Source organism: Acartia tonsa, chromosome 1 (genome assembly GCF_053477335.1).
Source record: "Acartia tonsa isolate MP-2025a chromosome 1, ASM5347733v1, whole genome shotgun sequence".
Lineage (NCBI taxonomy): Eukaryota > Metazoa > Arthropoda > Copepoda > Calanoida > Acartiidae > Acartia > Acartia tonsa.
The window spans coordinates 56,796,273-56,816,619 of record NC_137260.1 but is presented as its reverse complement, the minus strand read 5'-3'; the positions used below and the strand labels follow the sequence as shown (position 1 = coordinate 56,816,619).

Below are 20,347 nucleotides of genomic sequence, written 5' to 3'. Positions count from 1 at the left end.
AAATTGCACTAATCCTTGCATGAACAAGAATGACAACATCCATAAAAGCGAAGCACTGAAACGGTAGGACAAACGGACATTAACACTTGTATAGTGTCAGAACTGAATAATCAGAATATAAATATATAAGAGTCGAAGCAAATTATAAGTAAATTTGTTGAAAACTGCAAGATAAAGGATAATGTTTATGGACATACTTACATTTTTAGGACTTGATTATGGAGATGCTTCGCTTATAATATTGTACTTTGTTTTCCTAGGAATCAGTATTTAAAAAATCAGATCAATCGGATAATTTTATTTGATACAAATTTTGTTGTTAAAAAAGTTGAAAATCAACATGTTTAAAATGGACGTACGGACATTCTAGTAACGATTATAGAGTTTCTACGCTTTCTAAATCGTACCTAACTTCTTTAGGAATCACCATGCAAAGTTTGAAATCGATAGGACAATTATAACATGCCTAAATTAACGAAAAAAAGCTATTCGTTACAGACGTACGGACGGACCGACCCTAGTTATAGAAAAGCTTCGCTTTTAAAAAGGTCACTGTCAGGGTGGTAGTTTATAGTCTTGTTCTATGTATGTATGCAAGTTGCAATCATTTTTCTTTGTAATTCCAATAATTAAAATACCAAACACATTCTGGATTGCTGCAATCAATAAAACAAAGGGTGACTGTTTTGAAAACAAGGATAATTAGGTTTGATTGGGGATAGCGAACCAATTAAACATTAGAACAACAAGGATGACAACATCCATAAAAGCGAAGCTCTTAAACGATAGAACAAACGAACATTAACACTTGAATAAGCAGAATATGAATGTATAAGTCTAAACAAAAATTGAAGCAAACTTTTTACAAAACTGATTAAGTACAGGATACTGTTTGAGGAAATATTTAAATTTTAAGAATTACTTATAGAACTGCTTCGCTTAAATAGCATAGTACCTTGTTGGAATAGGAATTAGCAGTTTAAAAATCAAATTAATAGGATATTTCACATAAAAATTGTTGTCAAAAAGGTTAAAACCAACATATTTTAAATAGACGTATTAACATTCTGGTAACGATTACAGAGTTGCTACGCTCTCTAAATCGTACCTAACTATTATAGGAATCATCATACAATGTATGAAATCAATGGTACAATTCTAACATGTCTAAATTAATGAAAAGAACTAACCGTTATTGATGTACGGACGGACGTATTGACGGATCGACCCTAATTCTAGAAAAGCTTCGCTTTTAAAAATGATTTAAATTTTTATATTAAAAACTGAATTGTTCTTGTTTTAATGTTAATATTGTTAGCCAAAAGAACCTACATATTTATTCATAGAATTATAGCTTGATGAATTATATACTTTGGAGTTCAAACTAATAAAGACTTTTGACTTGGCAAATGCAACAAAATAAAAACTGCTATGAGCAATTTTAATCCTTTGGCACTACTTTGCTTCCCAGTCTGTAATTAGGAGGAAGTGGGGATTTGTCAATGGGAAAAATAAATCTTCCACCAAATCGGACGCTTCAATATTTGCATTTTACAAAATGTACAGAAATATATTATATTATTTGAATAACTTTACATTATTCTGATTAATAATGCTTCATAAGGCCAATCAGCTCTTCAAACAGCATTTCAATGCTAAAAACACAGATCTAATTTAAAATCAACTTTAATGTAAAGGTTTTTAAGAAATATTTTTAATTGTAGGAGAAATTTTGTAAAAATCTTTTTTTCAGTTTTTTATTATTACATATAAACTTTCCTGGACCCATATATTAAAATTGTAGAAAGATCGGCGGTACTGCCGTTTACGAGATATTATTTGACATTATAAAACTGATAAATATTTATACAGTTGTTCGTCATTTTGTAAAATGTCACCATACTTCCTTCTTTTTAGACGTTTTTTATGACGTCACACGTGACATTTTAGGTATACTCCCCAAAAAACTAATTTTCAACTCAAAAAGTATTATTTTGAGGTAGTCTGTTGTTATACGGGTTAAAATAAGGAGGAAAAAGGATATCGAAATAATGGTAAGGAAAAATTGGTAGAATCCCTTTTACAGATCATACATTGCATTTCCTACCACTTACATGTGAAGCTCTCCTAAAATTGTTTTACCTGGTCTAGCATAAATGTTGTTTTTAGAAAATCAATTTCAAAGTAAACATTAAACTAATTATGAATTTTTGTTTTTTTTAGGATTCTCAACTAGCAATGTGGGGGAAGAGGGGTTATATCAACTTCTACAAACTGCTGCTAAAAAGGATACCTAAAATAATAATATTAATAGATGCAATGGCCCGCATAAACCCTTTAAATTTTGCTTTTTTTTTCATTCGGTGGGAGAAAGGGGTTTCCACCTTCAAATGAAAGGAGATTTACACAGTCTTTTGTGCTGTAGGCTTCTTTAACTTTGACTATTCATCACATTTTTTGCATAAAAAAATTTAACATTTATAGCCAGATACATTATTATGTTAATTTCATGAAAATGCTAAATCTTTGAGAACTGTTAAAGCTTTAAATAGGCAACAATGTCAATAAGAAGCAAAGCAACAAAAATCTATAAAATATTGTTCATAAATAAACAGCAACATGCTCTACAGTAAAAGTAAAAATACAATAAATATTTTAAGTGTCAAAGCAATTTATGTGTCATATATTTAAAATCGTTAACAAACAAGAAATTAACTGTTAAATTGCAAAGGTTACATTGGAATGGACAAAAGTGTGAAACAGCTTAGACAGAGAGTACCTATTCTTATTAAAACAAGGATGACAACATCCATAAAAGCGAAGCACTGAAACGGTAGGACAAACGGACACTAACACTTGTATAGTGTCAGAACTGAATAATCAAAATATAAATGTATAAATGTCGAAGCAAAATTGTAAGTAAAATTGTTCAAAAACTGCTTGATACAGAATAATGTTTATGGACATACTTACATTTTTAGGACTTGATTATAAAGTTGCTTCGCTTATAATATTGTACTTTGTTGTCCCAGGAATCAGTATACCAAAAATCAGATCAATCGGATTATTAGATCACATAAAAATTTGTTGTTAAAAAAGTAAAAAAATCAACATTACAAAATCAATTAAAATGGACGTACGGACATTCTGGTAATGATTATAGAGTTGCTACGCTATCTAAATCGTACTTAACTACTACAGGAATCACCATGCAAAGTTTGAAATCAATATGACAATTCTAACATGCCTAAATTAGCAAAAAAAGCTATCCGTTACGGACGGACGGACGTACGGACGGACCGACCCTAATTATAGAAAAGCTTCGCTTTTAAAAATGTTTGATTTAAAAATTATGTCTTTTTTGAACATTATATGTTAAAAAGTGCATATTTTTTCAAAGAAAAAGCAATGCGGCTTAAAGTGCCCATAAAAGAAAATTATGTCTTTATCATTACAGTTACGTTATGACAAAGTTATGACAATGACGCCCTTTATACGGCTGTCACGTTATTCGTGATTTACTCCTAATGTCTTTATCAAATCAAAATAGAATTATTACATATAAAGTTTCATTATAATTTTTACCTATACATCTTTTTTGTAAATTAGATAAAAAATGTAAATAACAATAACATTTTATCTTTACATGCCAATGGGCGTGGTAAATGAAACCAAACCGAAAAACAACTGAGTATTTTATTTTTATTTTACTCTATTTAAATTATTACACAAAGTTTGCCTTGGAACACTAAAATTTCTATGAAGGAGCGTTACTTCACAATTTTTTTTTTCAAATGTAAGAAAAAAACTTTTTTTCTTAATCTATCTAACTTGTAATGAAGACTTACACCTTCTTAAAATACTTTAACTCCTGCTCAGACGCTGAAATAAAACCAGCCGTTTTTGATATTTTACTGACAAACATAACCATTTCCGGCTACTTATACAACAGAAATATATAGATTTAAAACACATATTATTCTTTCAAAAAAGATAACTCTTTAGATATGATTTTTAAAAAGCATCTTAATGAAGTGTGAAAAACATCATTACGATCTTGGCATGTAGACTAGCCGCTTTCAAAATTCTTAAAGATTTTTTTAACAATTGAAACAACTTGTAGTTTTAATATATTTGTATCATAACTTGAAATTAACACACACAAATCGGATAAAACAAAAACAATTATGTCCGAAATAAGCGCAGCAATCCATAACAAAAAGCAATAAATACAAATTAGCTGCTCAACCTAAAATTACATTTATACATTTTGGACCTTGCTAAAGGTTATTTGAACGAAAGAACCAACACAAAATTGAGTTCAATGTTTGCTTTTAACCTTGTATTATGCCAAAAGTATGTTTGTTTGTCCATAAAGATCATTATTATCATCGCCAGTATCCTTTCCCTTCGCGCAAAAAAGTTCATTAATGACTACAATATCATTGTTCTTATGTATGATACAAATCTTGAATAGTCATCTTATGACATACCGCAAGCCATTAGCAAAGCTACTCTATGATTCTAACCATTCTCATTGTTCAATAACCTGGCACACAAAATAAGGCAAAATATATTTATATGGCTAGCTATTATGTTTATTAATCTTACATATAAAAAGAAATTTTTTTAAAGCTGGTTATTGCTGCTTTAGTTATGAAGAAAATCATCCTTGTTCAATTTATAAATAGTGTACAGAAATTGCATTATTGAAATGACTTGGTTTCTTTTCCTTAATTTGTTTTTTTGCGTCACCCAGTGCCGTTATTTAGGATTATTAATAGATGGAAAAACAGGTAACGAACAGAAAATCAAGAAGCGTAGCTACTCTACAACTAGAAATGACCGTCCACCAGTCTTAATTGAACATTTGCTTCCTGCACCCATTTATAAAGACAGGGAAAATAGAATCAATTAACGTAGCTATTCTATATATGAAGCAGTCTATTTATTTGCTCAGTACTATAATCGGAATAATAGTTGATAAAGTAAGGAAAAATTATAATTGTATGCAAAGCTTTCATATAAACAAGGTTTGTTCGTCCATTCGCCCATTAATTGCAAGGTTCCAGCATTATTTTTGCACTCAAAGAATTTTTATTATCTTATCCATTGATTTTTTTTAACAAAGATAATGTTTTTGAAAGTTTTCACCCTTGTTGAAATATTGCAATTTATGTTTAAAGCGCATCCTTATTGTGCCATCACGTTTACAATTACGGTAGCGTAAAAATTATGTACACTTTTTTTGAGGTGCAGCTATTTTTTATCAATGGTATGTTCGTCTGTCTATGTCTAGGAGTAAATTAAAACTCTCTGTTTTATATTCAATGAAAATCATTTTCAGTAATTAAAAATCTAAATTAAGTTGATAAAAATAGCTCAAATATTACTCATAAATTAATAAGAAATTAGTATTGCATGTTTTAAGAATTAAAAAAACGACTGTTTATTATACCGCCCCCCCCCCCCCTCACTCCTTAAACTTAAAACTAAAGCAATATAAAAACTTAAAAGCCCTGCACAGCAACAAGACCCAAAATTAAGAGACATAAATATTAAATAAGTCCCCAGCCATATTTAGACACAGAGATTAGAAACATTTCAACCATTAAAATTGACCTACATCATCATGGATAAAGGGATTAGTAAATAAAAAAAATATAATGACTTTTGTAACTTAATTTAGAATGTTGTTTTTGCCTTTGCCATTTTGAAAAGATGTCACATTGGAGGATTTAACAAAATTTAGAATTAAAAAAAAAATATTATTTTTTCTTCAATTAGCCTATCCTTTGAACCCTGGCAACATATAAAGATAGACAGATAAAAAAGATAATACGATGAGTTGGGTTGTAAATTAAATTGGCCTTAATCCTAGTATTCTTTATTTTTAGTAGCGCAGCTACTATACAACTATGGTTTGTTCGTCAGTATGTCAGAGGTATTTACTTATTAATGCCTTTTTTGTTTCTTAGAGTATCTTAAAAACAAAATTATCCTTGCTGACCAATTTGTCAAGGTTTCTCTTTTTAACACTATAATATCCTTTTCTTATTTCATATTGTTTGTTTGTTATTGTTGTGCTTTTTAGAGATTTTATCTTCCTTGTTTAATTATTTATATGGTTGTTAACTGTATCAGTCTGTTAGTATGTCAGTCTGACCTTTTAGAGTTGGAACATTTTTTTCTTTGTGAATTATGGGCTATAAAACTTATTCTAAAAAGTTTATATTAACTAGACTAGACTCCAAAATCTAATGAAAGAGAAAGACAAAAATAGTAATATATCTTTTGTCTTAAGGAAAAGGGTCAGAATATAGAGTAAAGTTTTTTTTGGAGTGGGAGTGGGGTCACTTCCCAACGACATTCCCAAAAATTTATTTGATGTGGGAGTAACCCCTCCCCCTCTTGGATGTCTTTGGAGACACTCATAAAGCTCCCCTCAAAAAACAACTTAGTTGAACGAGTCATTTACTACAAAATAGTATTTTTTACACATTTCTTTTTATACATTTTTCATATATTCATATTTTTAAAGAGGTATATTTTTACTGTGATCCTTCAAATTAGCCTAAGCCCTGTCAAGACTTTTTAATCCACAAAATACTGAAATTTAATTGAACAAATACACCCATCTACTGTAATATTTATGGATAAAAAAATATTTTTATAATTTAAGATGCCACAGAAATGCAGCTTCATATAATGCAAGTTAAGAAATAACAATCTAGTTCCTCGTTGTTTTATAAAAAGGGGTCAATACTCAAAGAAAACCTTTTTAATATCTTCTGCATTGTAATATCCAACAGTAACGAGGATGAAATTATTAAAAACACTAACCTTTAAGTTCTATGTTTAAAACTGACAGTGGAAAAAAATCAATAAGATAGATGCAAAGATTTAACATAATTTGGTTATGATTGAACATGCTCTTCAGTCCAATTAACACTGCTGTTATAATAGATGCATGAAATATTATATTTCTTAATATTTTCATCTATAACTAATAGATTTATTTATTTTTGTTTTTGGTGCAGTGAATAATAATTCTAGTGTGCATTCACATCTGCATATGCATCATATCATCAAACCATCGTAGCCGTATAAATATTAATACAACAGATTAAGTGTTCCATCCCTTTTGATTCACATTCATCCTTCAACATTTAATTTTTTATTTGTATATTATATTTTACTAGCAGCTGCGCTCCTTGCACCTTTCGAAAGAGTAAGGAAATAGGAAAAAAATTAAATAGCCAAAAACCATCATGGGACCTTTTAGAACTTTCCATAATATGGAGACCTCAATCGGTTCAGTAGTTATCGAAATCTTAAGCTGCAGACAAAAAATCCTTTCTACTTTATATACTACTTTATATAATAGGATTTGTAAATAAGAATAGTTATTTCTCGCATCGTATTACAAACAGCTCTTCGCGGATATAGAATGTACAATTATAAGATTAAAACCATTTCTTTAGCCCCGAGGTGCCGAAGGTACGGGTTAAAAAAACTGGCTTTAATCTTATGATTGTACATTTTTATATTCGTAGAAAGCTGGATATAATACGATGCTACACATAGTTTTTTTTCGTATGGATGAGAACCGGTTCTTATCCACCGGATTCGAATAAATACGAAAAACATCATTACAATGTTATAATATGCGGGAGTGGAGGCACACCAATATTTTTAACAACAATATCACGAACAAAAGGAATATTTTTAGATATGTTCCAAGATAACTATTGAGAAGTAAGATTTTAGGGTGAGGTTAAAAATCAATTATTAGTTTTGGTAGCAAAGCCACTCTTTGTTAAGGTTTAATGGATGTTTAATCACATCCATTGAAAGCCTGGAATGATACATTTATTATCTTTTGTGGCATTTAATAAATTAGGTCATGGCTGTCATACTGCAGTTTTTATTTCACTTTAAAATTTTTATAATAACTAAACGGCTGACTAGCTATAATAGAAAGAACACAAACTGTAAATTAATATTTACTTGAAAAATTATTTCAAAAGTCTGTCTTTGATGGTTAGTAAATATTGTGGTGAAAAATAGATTTAGATTAATATAACCATAATATTTTACTTTCTTTCCAAGATTTCCTCACATAAATAATTGGGAGGAGAAACAGTTAATGATAAATTTTACAGTCATTGTAATCTTCCCTCCCCCAGCTCTGTGTTTTTTATGCACATAACTTGAGTATGAAGATTTTTATCTAAAAATGCAAATAACTCCAAATTTACAGGTTATTATGTAGATCTTGTACTTTTCTTAGAAATAATAGGCTACATTAAATGACCCTCTCAAAAACTACTTTTTAGTTACAAAAGTACAAGAACCTTACAATCTTTGATTGTTAATATCGGAAAAAAGTATGATTAATATCATATGGGGGGGGGGGGGGGCGGGGGGTGAAAGGTTCAAAGGTTCAAAGTATACAAAAATTGTACGACATAATAAGCTGTTCTGTAAGAAAATGGAGTTATTATATGCATTATCATAAAAACTGTAAATTTAAAATGGTTTCATTTAGTTCTTAAAATTTGAAATGAACTATTGTTTGAAATAAAAGAGGTTGAATTTGTGTCTTTCATTAATTTTTTTATGTGCCCCCCCCCCCCCCAAAAAAAAAATATTGTTTTTTAAATAAAATTTTGGTAATGTATGTTCTATCACCCCCTCCCTCCTAACCAGGTTTTGAAAATAATCTTAGAGGTTTCAACGTTATTTTTCTCTTCATTTTCCCCATATAAAATATGAAACAATTACAAGGATGATAAGAAATAAATGTAGAATGAATCACATAACATATGTCAAAGAAATTAAATCCCTTTTCTAACTAAAATCAATCTTTTGATCAACTAGCAGAACACTCAAAAACCTCCAACTTTTTTTTAGATTTTATAAATAGGGATAGGTGTTTATTGTAATCTTTACAAACCCTACCCTAACCTGATCAAAAAACCTCACAATATTTAATCACTGAAATAGGGTGGGGGGGGGGGGGATGCTCTACTTCTGATCAGAAAGAAATTTACAATCTTTTTTTGAGTGGTGTAAAATTAATTCTGACAATTTGAGTACCATTGCTAAAGGATTCAAAATTACAATTGAAAAGAAATCTTCAATTGCAGGGACATTTGGTCAGGGATATAAAGGGATAAGACAATGGCAGATAAATTGATGTACATTCCCAATGATGATGCACAAAATTTCCCTTCTGTAGATTACAATAAGTGGTTGAATCGTTTGAATACTCAAATCAATAAACCAGCCAATAAAAATTCAGTAAAAGTTCCCAAAGTTATTAAGCTATAAGAATAAGTTATTATTCCTAAGAAGAAAAAGTTATTATTTAATAAACAGCCCAATGTCCCCTCTCTCCCTAAAATTAAGTGATAGAGTTGCTACTCTTTAATATTTTTTGTCTGTAAATGCAATTAAAAATTTGTCAATCCATTTGATGCCTTATAAATACCTTGTGTCTAAGTACAATTTTAATTAAATCGACAATATGGGATTTTAACTTATAGGCACGGCTAATAAAACGTTTATTATAAATCTAACTTTGCTTGTATTCATGTACAGTGTACACATTATCAAAATCAAGAAATACTTCTAGAATCTTATACATACCATAGTAGGATATACAAAAAATGATATTATGCTTCCAATATTATACCCTGAGAAGATATAATTTTATAGAGAAGCTGTGCTATTAAAATATCAAACTATTGCACATATATCAATTTATTTTTGACATTTAACAATATTTTTTGCAAAGATTTTTTTTATCTAGTTATCTAATGTGTTAACAATTAGCGTTAGATTTAAAAGCTGCACATTTACATGCATAATTTTAAATTGATACCAGTTGGGTCCACAAACAAAATACTGTTTACTACAGTTGTTATTCTATTGAATATATTTTATACTTTTGTGTAGACTTTATTGCTATCATGTGTAAGGATGAGATACAATCATAGTTTTGCAAGAAAATATTTTTTTTCTAGAATACAATTAAAGTCAGGCTTAATTATGATCGCCTAATCCTGGCTTGCTAATGGCAGGTGTCCTATCTAGATACTACAAAATGAATGAAACATAACAGTAATATTAAGGATGTAAATTTTGTAAGAATGCAAAAAAAAATATTCTTTTAATTAAAGAAAATTTTTCTACTCCAAATCTACAAAAATAACATTATACCAAAGATTTTTTTGCAGTCTATATGATATGAATTAAAATTAGCATTGATAACCCGTATAAGACAATGTATGATCTTTTTATCATTTGAAAACAGCAAGTTTGGAGTGGAAGTAGTAAACAGAAATGCATTCATGTATCTAACTGAACATTTCTTAATGTATATAAATATAGGTACAGGTGCAAAAATAATTGCATAAAAAAATGCAGATTGACAGTTGGCTTTATCAATCATCTGATAAAACCAAATCAAGTCAATAAATTAAGCAGAATATTTCATATTCATGTAACTAAAACAAAAAACTGGCACTGCTAAGCTAAAAGGTCACTGATTACCATCTGTTTGTATCTGGGCGTGTATTAATGTATGTGTTTGTAAAGCCACAAGTCTACTGAGAAGCTCCGACCTTTTGCCAACATGTAGAGAGTTGGATATATAAAGTAAAGCCAAGAGAATGCACAACGAAGCTCAGGGTTACAGGGATAAGACATTGGAGGATAAATCAATCTTTCACCCAATTATCTTAAACTTAATACTTAATAAATCCGTAAAAATTAAAGGAACTAATGAAGTTAGATTTATTCAATTTTCATTGTCCCCACCATCCATGATTAAACTTAAAACGTCTCAGCTGGTTTAAAATGTAGGACACAAATCCCGTTGGTAATTTATATTTTTAAAAACCGTAGATTTTTTGCTGTATAATACTTTAATACTCTATTTTTTAATTCGGTAATAAGTGTGGTAATTCACAAACAAAATCCACTTTATTTTAATGAATTTCAATAATTATATAATTCCCTAAAGCAACTAATTAAAAGGGTGGAGTAATTTGTACATAAAAATGTTCATTTTCATGTTCAAAGGTGTTAAACCAACTAATTTGGGAGTGAAAATTAAATTTTTCATCATGCAATGTTCTAGTTATTTTTTTTAAATTAAAAGAATAATAATGTCTATAAATAGCGCAGTAATGACAAGATTAATAAGAACAATAAAAAAGAGTCAAATTATTTGTCATAAGGACGGACGGACAGACCTTAGCCAAAGAGTTGCTCATAAATTTTAAAAGAATGTTGGTGAATTTTTAACTGGGCTGGTTTCCTATAAAGCCAATGGTTGCACTTTATCATGAGCTATACACTTCTACGGCTTAGCTAGCGAGGGTTTTGTGTGTGTGTGTGTGTGTGTAGATGGGTGCATGTGTGAGTGGACTTTTTTAGATATCTCTTTCATTTTACTTCCCCATTCTCTTTATCACATTTTTCTCTCTCTCTCTCTCTTTTTATCCCTTTTTAAATCCACGCTTTTGCAACTTCAACGGCAAAATTGAGTGTCGTGGTTGCGCCGCTGTGGTGGGGGCTTTTTAAAGGTCATGTTGTTGGTTGTGGAGCTGTTGTGCAGTTCAGTTGTTGTCAGAGGCTGCAGTGCAGTGGTGATCAACAGCAGACATTTATACACATACACAATAATGCAGTGGCAGGTAGCGAGATTTGTTTTTTTGCAGTATGGCTCTGAATCCGATTCTTTTCCGCCGGCTCAAAACCGGTTCTTGGCTATACTGAAAGTACATGCTATGTGAAAATTCTATAATATAATTATTTTCCTTTTCCGTAAAAAGCTGTCTATAATACGATGCGAATAATATACATTATATATATAGCCTTGGGTACCGGTGGAGGTGTGCATTAACATCCGCATATAATTCATATTTAAAAAAACGTTAATTAAAAAGGGTTGCTACTTGAAGAGCTAATTAAAAACGTAGTGAAAGTTTGTGCTGTAGTAAAAATATAAATTTCTGTCGATTTGCTAATATGATCCATGTGCGGAAGTGAATATACACCTATTAAGCCTTCCTAGGATATTACTCCATAATCAAGGCATGTTCGTACTCAAGTTTTTTCTCATCTTTCAATTGCTCTTCGCTAATACCTTATCGTGTTTAACTTGATTTTAAAACATTATATATAGTAACAAACCTCTAGGTGTGTAAACACTTCCGCTAATGTCTAATACCTTCAAAGTATTGTACATTTGTTAGAAAACACAATAGATTTTTATTGGTTGGTAATTGAAAGTTCCATTTTCTGTTATAGTATTAATCTTAGGATCAAAATTGCCTTTAATAATATTAACCAAAACAACTTTTTGTAAAAGTGATAGCGCACCAGTTAATAAACTTACGGTTTTATAGTAATTTAGGTCATTTTCTTAAATGTCACTGGTCATTATTATAATAACTTGTATATTTGCATAGGACTTTAAAATGAAGAAAGTGGGAGGGGGGGGGGTGGATAAAGGTGGTATCATCCCTTCTTTTCTAATATACATATATATAAAACATGTCTTCAATAAATCATAACCTATAAAGATATTTGTGACCTTTAGGGGGCTTAAAACCTCTACACCATTTCAACAACAACTCGTGCGAGCTCCTCATCCCATCCCTGCGTTCCTGAGTGCAACATGATTTTGATGTTTAAAATAATTATAAAAGTCATTCTTTGATGTGTATTTCAGTAGAATTCCTTTAACCAACAGATAAACAACATGTACCTCCCCTCATTACTGTTTATTACTAGCCCTTGCAAGAGATCTTATCCTCTGCTGGGCCAATATTCCTGTGAGTCACTGCCTAAATTTACTGATCTTAATCTACCCAAACCTATAAGAGGTTGTCACCAAAAAAAGAGGAAGTTATTTGTGGTCTAATGTTCGTTTAGAGGAATTTTACCTTGCTTTCAACTCCAACTGCACTCTGCTGTTTGTAGTTAAACAAAAGATGAAGTTTAAATTACTTATCGCTTCGCCTCTAGCCTCAATAGGTGGCGATTGTTTGTGTTTAATAAAATAGACAAACTTGCAACTTTTAATATTAGACTTCATTATCACATCTTCTCAATTTTCAGATATGTATTCTGAGCCTGCTCCCCATGGCTGTTCTGTGCATGGAAGAGTCCACCGCTGATATGGACAAAGTTACCCCCGTCATCACTGCCAATGATGAAATTCTGCTGGATGCAAAGAAGGACGTTGCTGATACCAACAGAGATTCAAGGAACTCAAAGTCATTAATATTAAAATTTAAATATTTTTTTTATGAAGCTGCTTGTTGTGTTTCCAAAAAAGTGGATAAATGTTACATCGTTTGGCCGAATTATCCTGATTAACGTCATACTAGAATATCAGGATGGTTCGACCATACGTTGTAACATCTATTCACTTTTTTGGTGAAACTATAAATACTACTATACAACAAGGGTATGTCAATATGTACGTCCATACAAGGTCTTGACCGTTGCTTCCTGGAGATTAATGACTGAATTTATAAATATATTTAACAAATTGTCATATTCAGTAATCCTTATACTAAAGTAACAGGATGTGTGTCTGTGTGTTTGTGTGTTTGTTTGTACCGAAGAATCTCGCTAACCACTGAACCAATCGGGTTCTCCTTAACAGGGTAGCTTCTCATAGGTCCCGGGAAGGTTTATAACTATTTTCTTGGGGGGTGGGACACCCCCAACCCCCCCCCCCCAAAAAAAAAAATGAAACCCCCCCAAAATTTTTTTTAAATTTTTAAAACTAAAATTAAAAATTAAGGGGGGGCACGCCCTCCCCCCCCAAAAAAGTGCCCCTAGAGGCCTCTAGGGGCATAGCCGCTAGTTTATTATTAAAGTGACTTAGCCCCCATGCACTAGGGAAATAGGGATTCCATCCACTTTCAATTTTTACTGCACTGATTTTTTACTCCAATATTAAAAAAAAACAAGTACCTAATTATTTAAACACTATATGGTAACTTTTTCCTTCAAACCATCATGTGCATTCTAACTTTGTTCTTGGTCTACTTTCAATTCAAGGGAAATTGCCAATACAGTTGAGTAAAAATTAATAATGCTTGGGACAAAACTTTCCATCACTTTCAACTTATTATATGTTTACTCTAAATGTCAAAATTTTCTTCGGACAGCTGACATTTTGACAACTGACAAAAAGGCAATAATTTTAATAATTGTTAATACAATTACTGCATTGTGTTTTATAATTAAAGGCTTGTTTTAATTGCAACAAATTATGCAAATACACCTTCTCTAAAACTTAAGTCTATCTTTCAGATGCATTAATAAATGTATTGATAATAAAATATAATCTTATATTACATTTTACTGTTAATCAAATTAGTCTTTTGCTTGCTATTAAATATTTGTTGAAAATATTATATAATCATAAGCATAGCCTCAAACATCGAAAGGATAACTAGTAAGCTGAAAATTACTACTTCTTTAACCTAGTCATTTCAAAGATCTTTAATCCAAATATAGAAAGTTAAATCTCTCACTAACGAGTGGACCAACTGGTGTAAATAAGTTCGCCAATTGTGCAATTCCCGCATTTTTGTCAGTTGTTAAATTACCCCCGAATTTTGTGAAATATCCGTATGATGTATGGGATGCCGGCCACATTACTCTTGTCAAATCCTCTTTATCTGATTGTGTCATAAATTTGACGGTCTGTGTAAAGCAAAGTGATCTCTGGATTCCGATTCAATATTTGTATGTAAGTGTGTATGTGTGTGTTGATGTTTCTGTGCGTGTGTGTGAGAGTCTGTCTGTTTGAGGTGTGACTACATTGTATAAAACAATTTTATTTGTGTAAAGCAATATTATCTATTAGTTAAAATTCTATATGCTTCAGTTTGTGTACATTCTATTTAAAAGCAAATTGTTTTTAGCAAAAGTATTTTGTGTTATTATGTTTACACTCTAGAACTTACGATATTTAAAATATTTGCTACATTAACACCACATTATTTTTAAAATACGACAAAGTTATTAGCTTGACTGTTGCCACACCCTAAAACAAATGACAAAAATTACATTTACAAAGTTATAACTTATTGGCGATATTATATCATTATAACAATTAAAACAAAATATGCTACATTTACACCTTACCCTCCCACAACTATGACAAAGACTTTAATTACAAAATTATTAGATTCACTGTTGCCACAACCTAAAACAAATAACCCCTCCATTATAAATAATTAATATTTGCTACAATATGACCACACCCTCACACAAATATGACAAAGATGTTATTTACAAAGTTATTTCACTTGTCAGACAAAATTATCATAAAGATTATCTAAAGGATAGGACAATGGACGATAAATTTGATAACTTTGTGTGAAATTATTCCTTTAAGAGCTGTTGAATACTTTACGTTTTAAGTGTGTATCCAATTATTCAGTATTATATCGAAAATTGATAAAGTCTAAATGTAAAAAAGTTATTTTCATGGCTATTTACAAATAACGGAAAATGTCCCCAAAGATGATAGGTTTTAAAATCAGAAAAATGTAATATGAAATAATATGATAAAGGAGAAAAAAGTCCCAAAACACACCTTTCTTGTTGTCTGTAATACAACCTCCTCAATTTTTGTTTAAGAGTGTTGTAAAAATTTTCTGGTTGAACACTGGTTTGAACTATGCATTTAGGAAATTTACTTTATACTTGTAAATTGATTTAATTAGAATAAATTATACCAATGATTTTGAAAAAAATATTTAGAGCTGTCCCTGGAGTTGTAACTCTTCCAGGTAAAAAAAAATTCATGATACATTTTGTCTTAACAATGATCATTACTGATGTTTTTGATAGCGAAGATACTCTACAACTAAAGAATGCCCGTACGTGCCTCTGCCACTTTATGAAAAGTAAATGATAAAATAAATAGCTACACAAAGAAAATGATTAATTAAATGATTTTCAAACTATACTGTTCTCTTTTTATCAAAAAAAGGTTATTCAGTTGTACTTATTTTGTTCCTATTTAATGACATTAGCCTCATACCGTTTTCAAAAAAACTTATCATTTTGTTATTGCTGCGCTACTAATGGACATAATCATATCTAGTGAACGATATCAGCTCCCTTCCATTGGCACATGGACATGCACTAAAGGAACCCATCAACTTCACCTACCCAAAACCCGCTCCTGTTTATTCTAAGGTAAAGTTGAGAAATGTAAGGGTTAATTCCTCTTTAACTGAAAACGGACCACAAAAAAAATTCCGGAAGATTGTATTTAAAAAATACTTAGTTTAGGTTTGTTTAGTATGTGTAAATGTAGGTTAGGAAAATAGGATAATCTATGGAAAAGTACAAAATTAGATATAATTTGATCTTCTTGAAATTAAAAAGGTTTAATTCCCATAAACATATCCCTGTATTCCGGATTTAATTTATGATATTTACTTTTTTAGGCTAAATGTCATGTTGAAGAAGTAAAGCTTGTAGCCCATGTCTGTATACCAACTGTTGAGTAAGTATTTAATAGCGTAACTATTCTATAAGTAACACCATGTCTGTAACATCTATTTGTTCTAAATTTTCTAAATGACATGCTGAAGAAGTAAAACTTTTATTATATGCCAGTACAAACATTGCACCGTTGTAATGACGTCCAAGTTTCTTTTAGATATGTGGGGTGAGAGAGTGGGGGATTAATAAATGTATATTTTTTTCAATTGGGTACCACACTTTCGGGTTTATTTGCTTTTGGAGGTTTGGGATGAGATCTAATATATTTTTATCGTCTATGATAATCTTTTTGAACGTGTTATTCGCTCATTTTATAATTATTTAAAATTAGGAAACAATGCAACGTGGTGAAGCAGAAGGTGCAAACTTTGGTTGATATGGACGATTGTGTCAAAATTAAGAAAACTGTCTGTGAACAGGTATTATCAATCAACTGCGGTTTAATCTTATTTGTAAAAGCACAACATCTATATGTTTAACAGCCACCTATAAGTCAAAAATAAAGATGCTGATCTAGTTCCATGTTAATTGAATGAATTTTAGAATTCAAGAACTTATATTGCCAAAAGTAGAAAGTTATTTGAAAATACAAGTCAAAAAATTTGCTTTGCTGCTTTTTTCCCCATAAAAAATCATTTTTCATAAATTTTTTCACCACCTGAAGCTTTATTATTAACGATTGTTTTTAAATTTTCCTTAAAAATTTTAATTGATTTTTAAAAAGGGACACACAGAAAACTGTCCCGAATTTGTATTAATTTTGAGGAACAAGACTCCAGTGACGTCATATTTTTCTTTCCCGAAAAAGGGAAGGGGGAAAGAAAATCTCTTCAAAAGAGATGGGGAAAACCCCCTTTTCTCCCATCTCTTTTTTCTTCCCCCCTTCCCTTTTTTTTCCCCCTTCCCTTTTTCGGGAAAGAAAAATATGACGTAACTGGAATCTTGTTCCTCAAAATTAATACAAATTCGGGACAGTTTTCTGTGTGTTTTAAAAAGGAGGTCATGAATATCCCATTCTTTAAATGACTTTGTAATGTAGGAGGATGAGGAGATCCCTAACGAGGTGTGCTACTACGAGTACAACATGGAGGAGATGGAGGGAGAGGCCAAGTCCATCGAGGTTAACTATGATGTCAAGTGAGTTGTTGTTTTTTGGTTTCAATTTTAAAGCTGTTCTTGATTTGATTACATGCCGTCATGGGGATAAGTTCAAGTCTTTGACCTAACTATCTTATAATGAAATAGGTTAAATAATTCCTTTTTTAAGCATACTATCACCAAAAGCTTTAATTTATAGGAAAAGTTATTTGGAATAATAGGTTGATCTTTAAAGCTACAGGGGATGGGTAAAATAACCAAAAAAATAGTATTGCTTTCTTTAAAATCAATTTCAATTAACCTATCATCTTAATTTAACAAATAAGGTGTGAGGATTATACACAAGAGCTGTGCCCAAGCAAGCCTGCCTATGGCCACTCTGCTGGTTATGGATACTGCCAGAAACTTAAGACAGAGGTACCAACTTTAAAGATGATTGTTTTTATTATAAATAGATGTTTATAATTTTCATATTTTTAATAACCTTATATTACTTGTTTTTTTTCTATATGCATTATGTTTTAATTAATATTATAAATTGCAAGATTTGCTACAATGAGCCCAAAACAAGCGAGAAGAAGGAAACTGTGAAAGTTGGCTACCCTGTTGCTAACAAGAAGTGTGAAAATCAGCCTGTAAGTTGTACATCTTAATAAAAAAATTAGTATACTAACGAAGCTAAAGACTATGCCTATTACCAAGCTAGCATGACATATTTAATATTGGGAAAGTGCCATGACATTTGAATAAAAATAAGGCCAGGGAAAGATTCTAATCACTGTCCATTGCCTCATCCCTGTAATAATCCAGGTGAAGTTGCCCAAAATCGTGTGCAAGGAGATGGAGGAGGAGAAATGTATCAGCCTGCCCTACACCAAGGAGGAGGTGGTGGAGCTAGAAAGGTGCACAGCCACCCTCGGCCCTGAGAAGTGCGAGGATGCTGAGATTATTGTTCCTAAACAGGTATTCGTTTCACGGGTTTTTTACATTATAAAAATATTTTATAAGTGTGTACTTTTGATGTTCCCTACAGAACTTACGCCATGAAAGAATATATAGTTAAGGATAAATCTAATAGTTTGCTTGACTGACACTGCTCTAAATCCAGCAAGTTTGTGCAGTCAAAAGGTTGGCAGCCTGCTGAAAGTCAAATGAATTCCTTTCAATCAATCACTTCCTGGTTATGGTATCCCAAAATAAGAAATAATAATATACCTGTCCTCACGAGGTTATCCAATATATCTAAAAAAAATTCTATTGTAGATATGTGAAGAAATCAAGGAGCACTATGCTCCTGCTCCTGCTTACCACGCCCCTGCCCCTGCTTACCACGCCCCAGCACCCGCCTACCATGCCCCTGCACCTGCCTACCACGCCCCTGCCCCTGCACACCATGCCCCAGCTCCTGCCTACCATGCCCCAGCACCTGCCTACCATGGAATTTTGCCGTCCTTGTCAGGATAAATACAATGCAATGTTTATTATCAGGCTCAGTTTGTTTTCTTCATGATACCTTTTTCCTATTGAAATGCAAAAACTCATTATCTCATGTATAAAACTACTTAATTTTAGATTATAGTATATCTAATTCATTATTTATTAATGTATTTGATAAATTCACCTGTCTCTTGGATCACACTGGACTCTCTTGTACACCAGGTTTAAATTAGTTTCAATTCACATATGTTTATTGAAATAAAATTAACTTTTAAAAAGCAGAAGTTGTAAATGAGGGCCAAAAAACACACTAACCTATTGTCCAAATGACATAAATTTAAAGCTCATGGCAAATTTAGACCATCATGTTTTTGAACTATAATGAATTATTATATAAAAGATATAATATTCAAAGTTAACTATGTAGTTGCATGTAAGAATGTATTAAGATTTAATTTATAATGATTTTAGACAGATATTTATATTATTTATTTATTTATAGATCACAAATAAATTCTGAAAATCATATATTTGTTTTTGTTTTTTAAAAAAATTTTAAATCGCCAAATATGCTCCAAATATGCTAAACAGTCACATAATTATACTTATCAACTAGCTGACATCATTTAAGTTAAACCTACTTACTGTTATACACTAATTTTAAGATAGATATAAATATACCTAGGTATACCTTAGTGATTCAAGCTAAAACTATTAGCCTAAGGCACAGGCTAAAAAAATTGATTTTAATCTTATGATTGTACATTTTTATATTCGTAGATATAATACGATGTTAGACATAGTTTTTTCGTATGGATAAGAACCGGTTCCTATCCACCGGATTCGAACGAATACGAGAAAATAATTTTTTTAAATTCCTTCTTAATTTTTCCCCTTTAATATTGCTACTAAGCCACCCACAATAAGATGGTGTTATATCAGAATATCAAAACACTATAAACTAACCTTACAAACGTCTGAAAATATTTTCTTTAAACTAATAAAATCTTGTAATAAAGAGATGATATAGAATAGCAGCTTCTTAAACTTTTTTTAGTCCTAAGAATTTTCAAGTAAAGGTTTTTGGAAATTTGACAGCTTTTCACAGACAATAAAATTAAAAATTATGAGATTAAAACTAGTTTTGTCTTTATATGTGTAAAACGATGCTATAAATGATTTTTCAGTATGGCTAAGAACCAGTTTTAATCCAGCGGATATTGTTCAGTTCTGAAGCAATACTGGAATAGCG

At 30.9% G+C, this 20,347-nt stretch overlaps 1 protein-coding gene across 1 annotated transcript; it reads left to right on the top strand.

Moving 5' to 3' along the window:
• The first annotated feature begins 11,556 nt into the window (after positions 1-11,556).
• LOC145313546 (uncharacterized) lies at positions 11,557-19,623 on the top strand. Its single transcript, XM_080153022.1, has 11 exons — positions 11,557-11,708; positions 13,138-13,286; positions 15,808-15,836; positions 16,154-16,248; positions 16,503-16,561; positions 16,892-16,979; positions 17,600-17,697; positions 17,985-18,075; positions 18,204-18,293; positions 18,469-18,621; positions 18,922-19,623. Exons 1-11 carry the CDS (start codon positions 11,601-11,603, stop codon positions 19,120-19,122), a joined length of 1,161 nt encoding a protein of 386 aa, XP_080009148.1. The 5' UTR covers positions 11,557-11,600; the 3' UTR covers positions 19,123-19,623.
• The last annotated feature ends 724 nt before the right edge of the window (positions 19,624-20,347 follow it).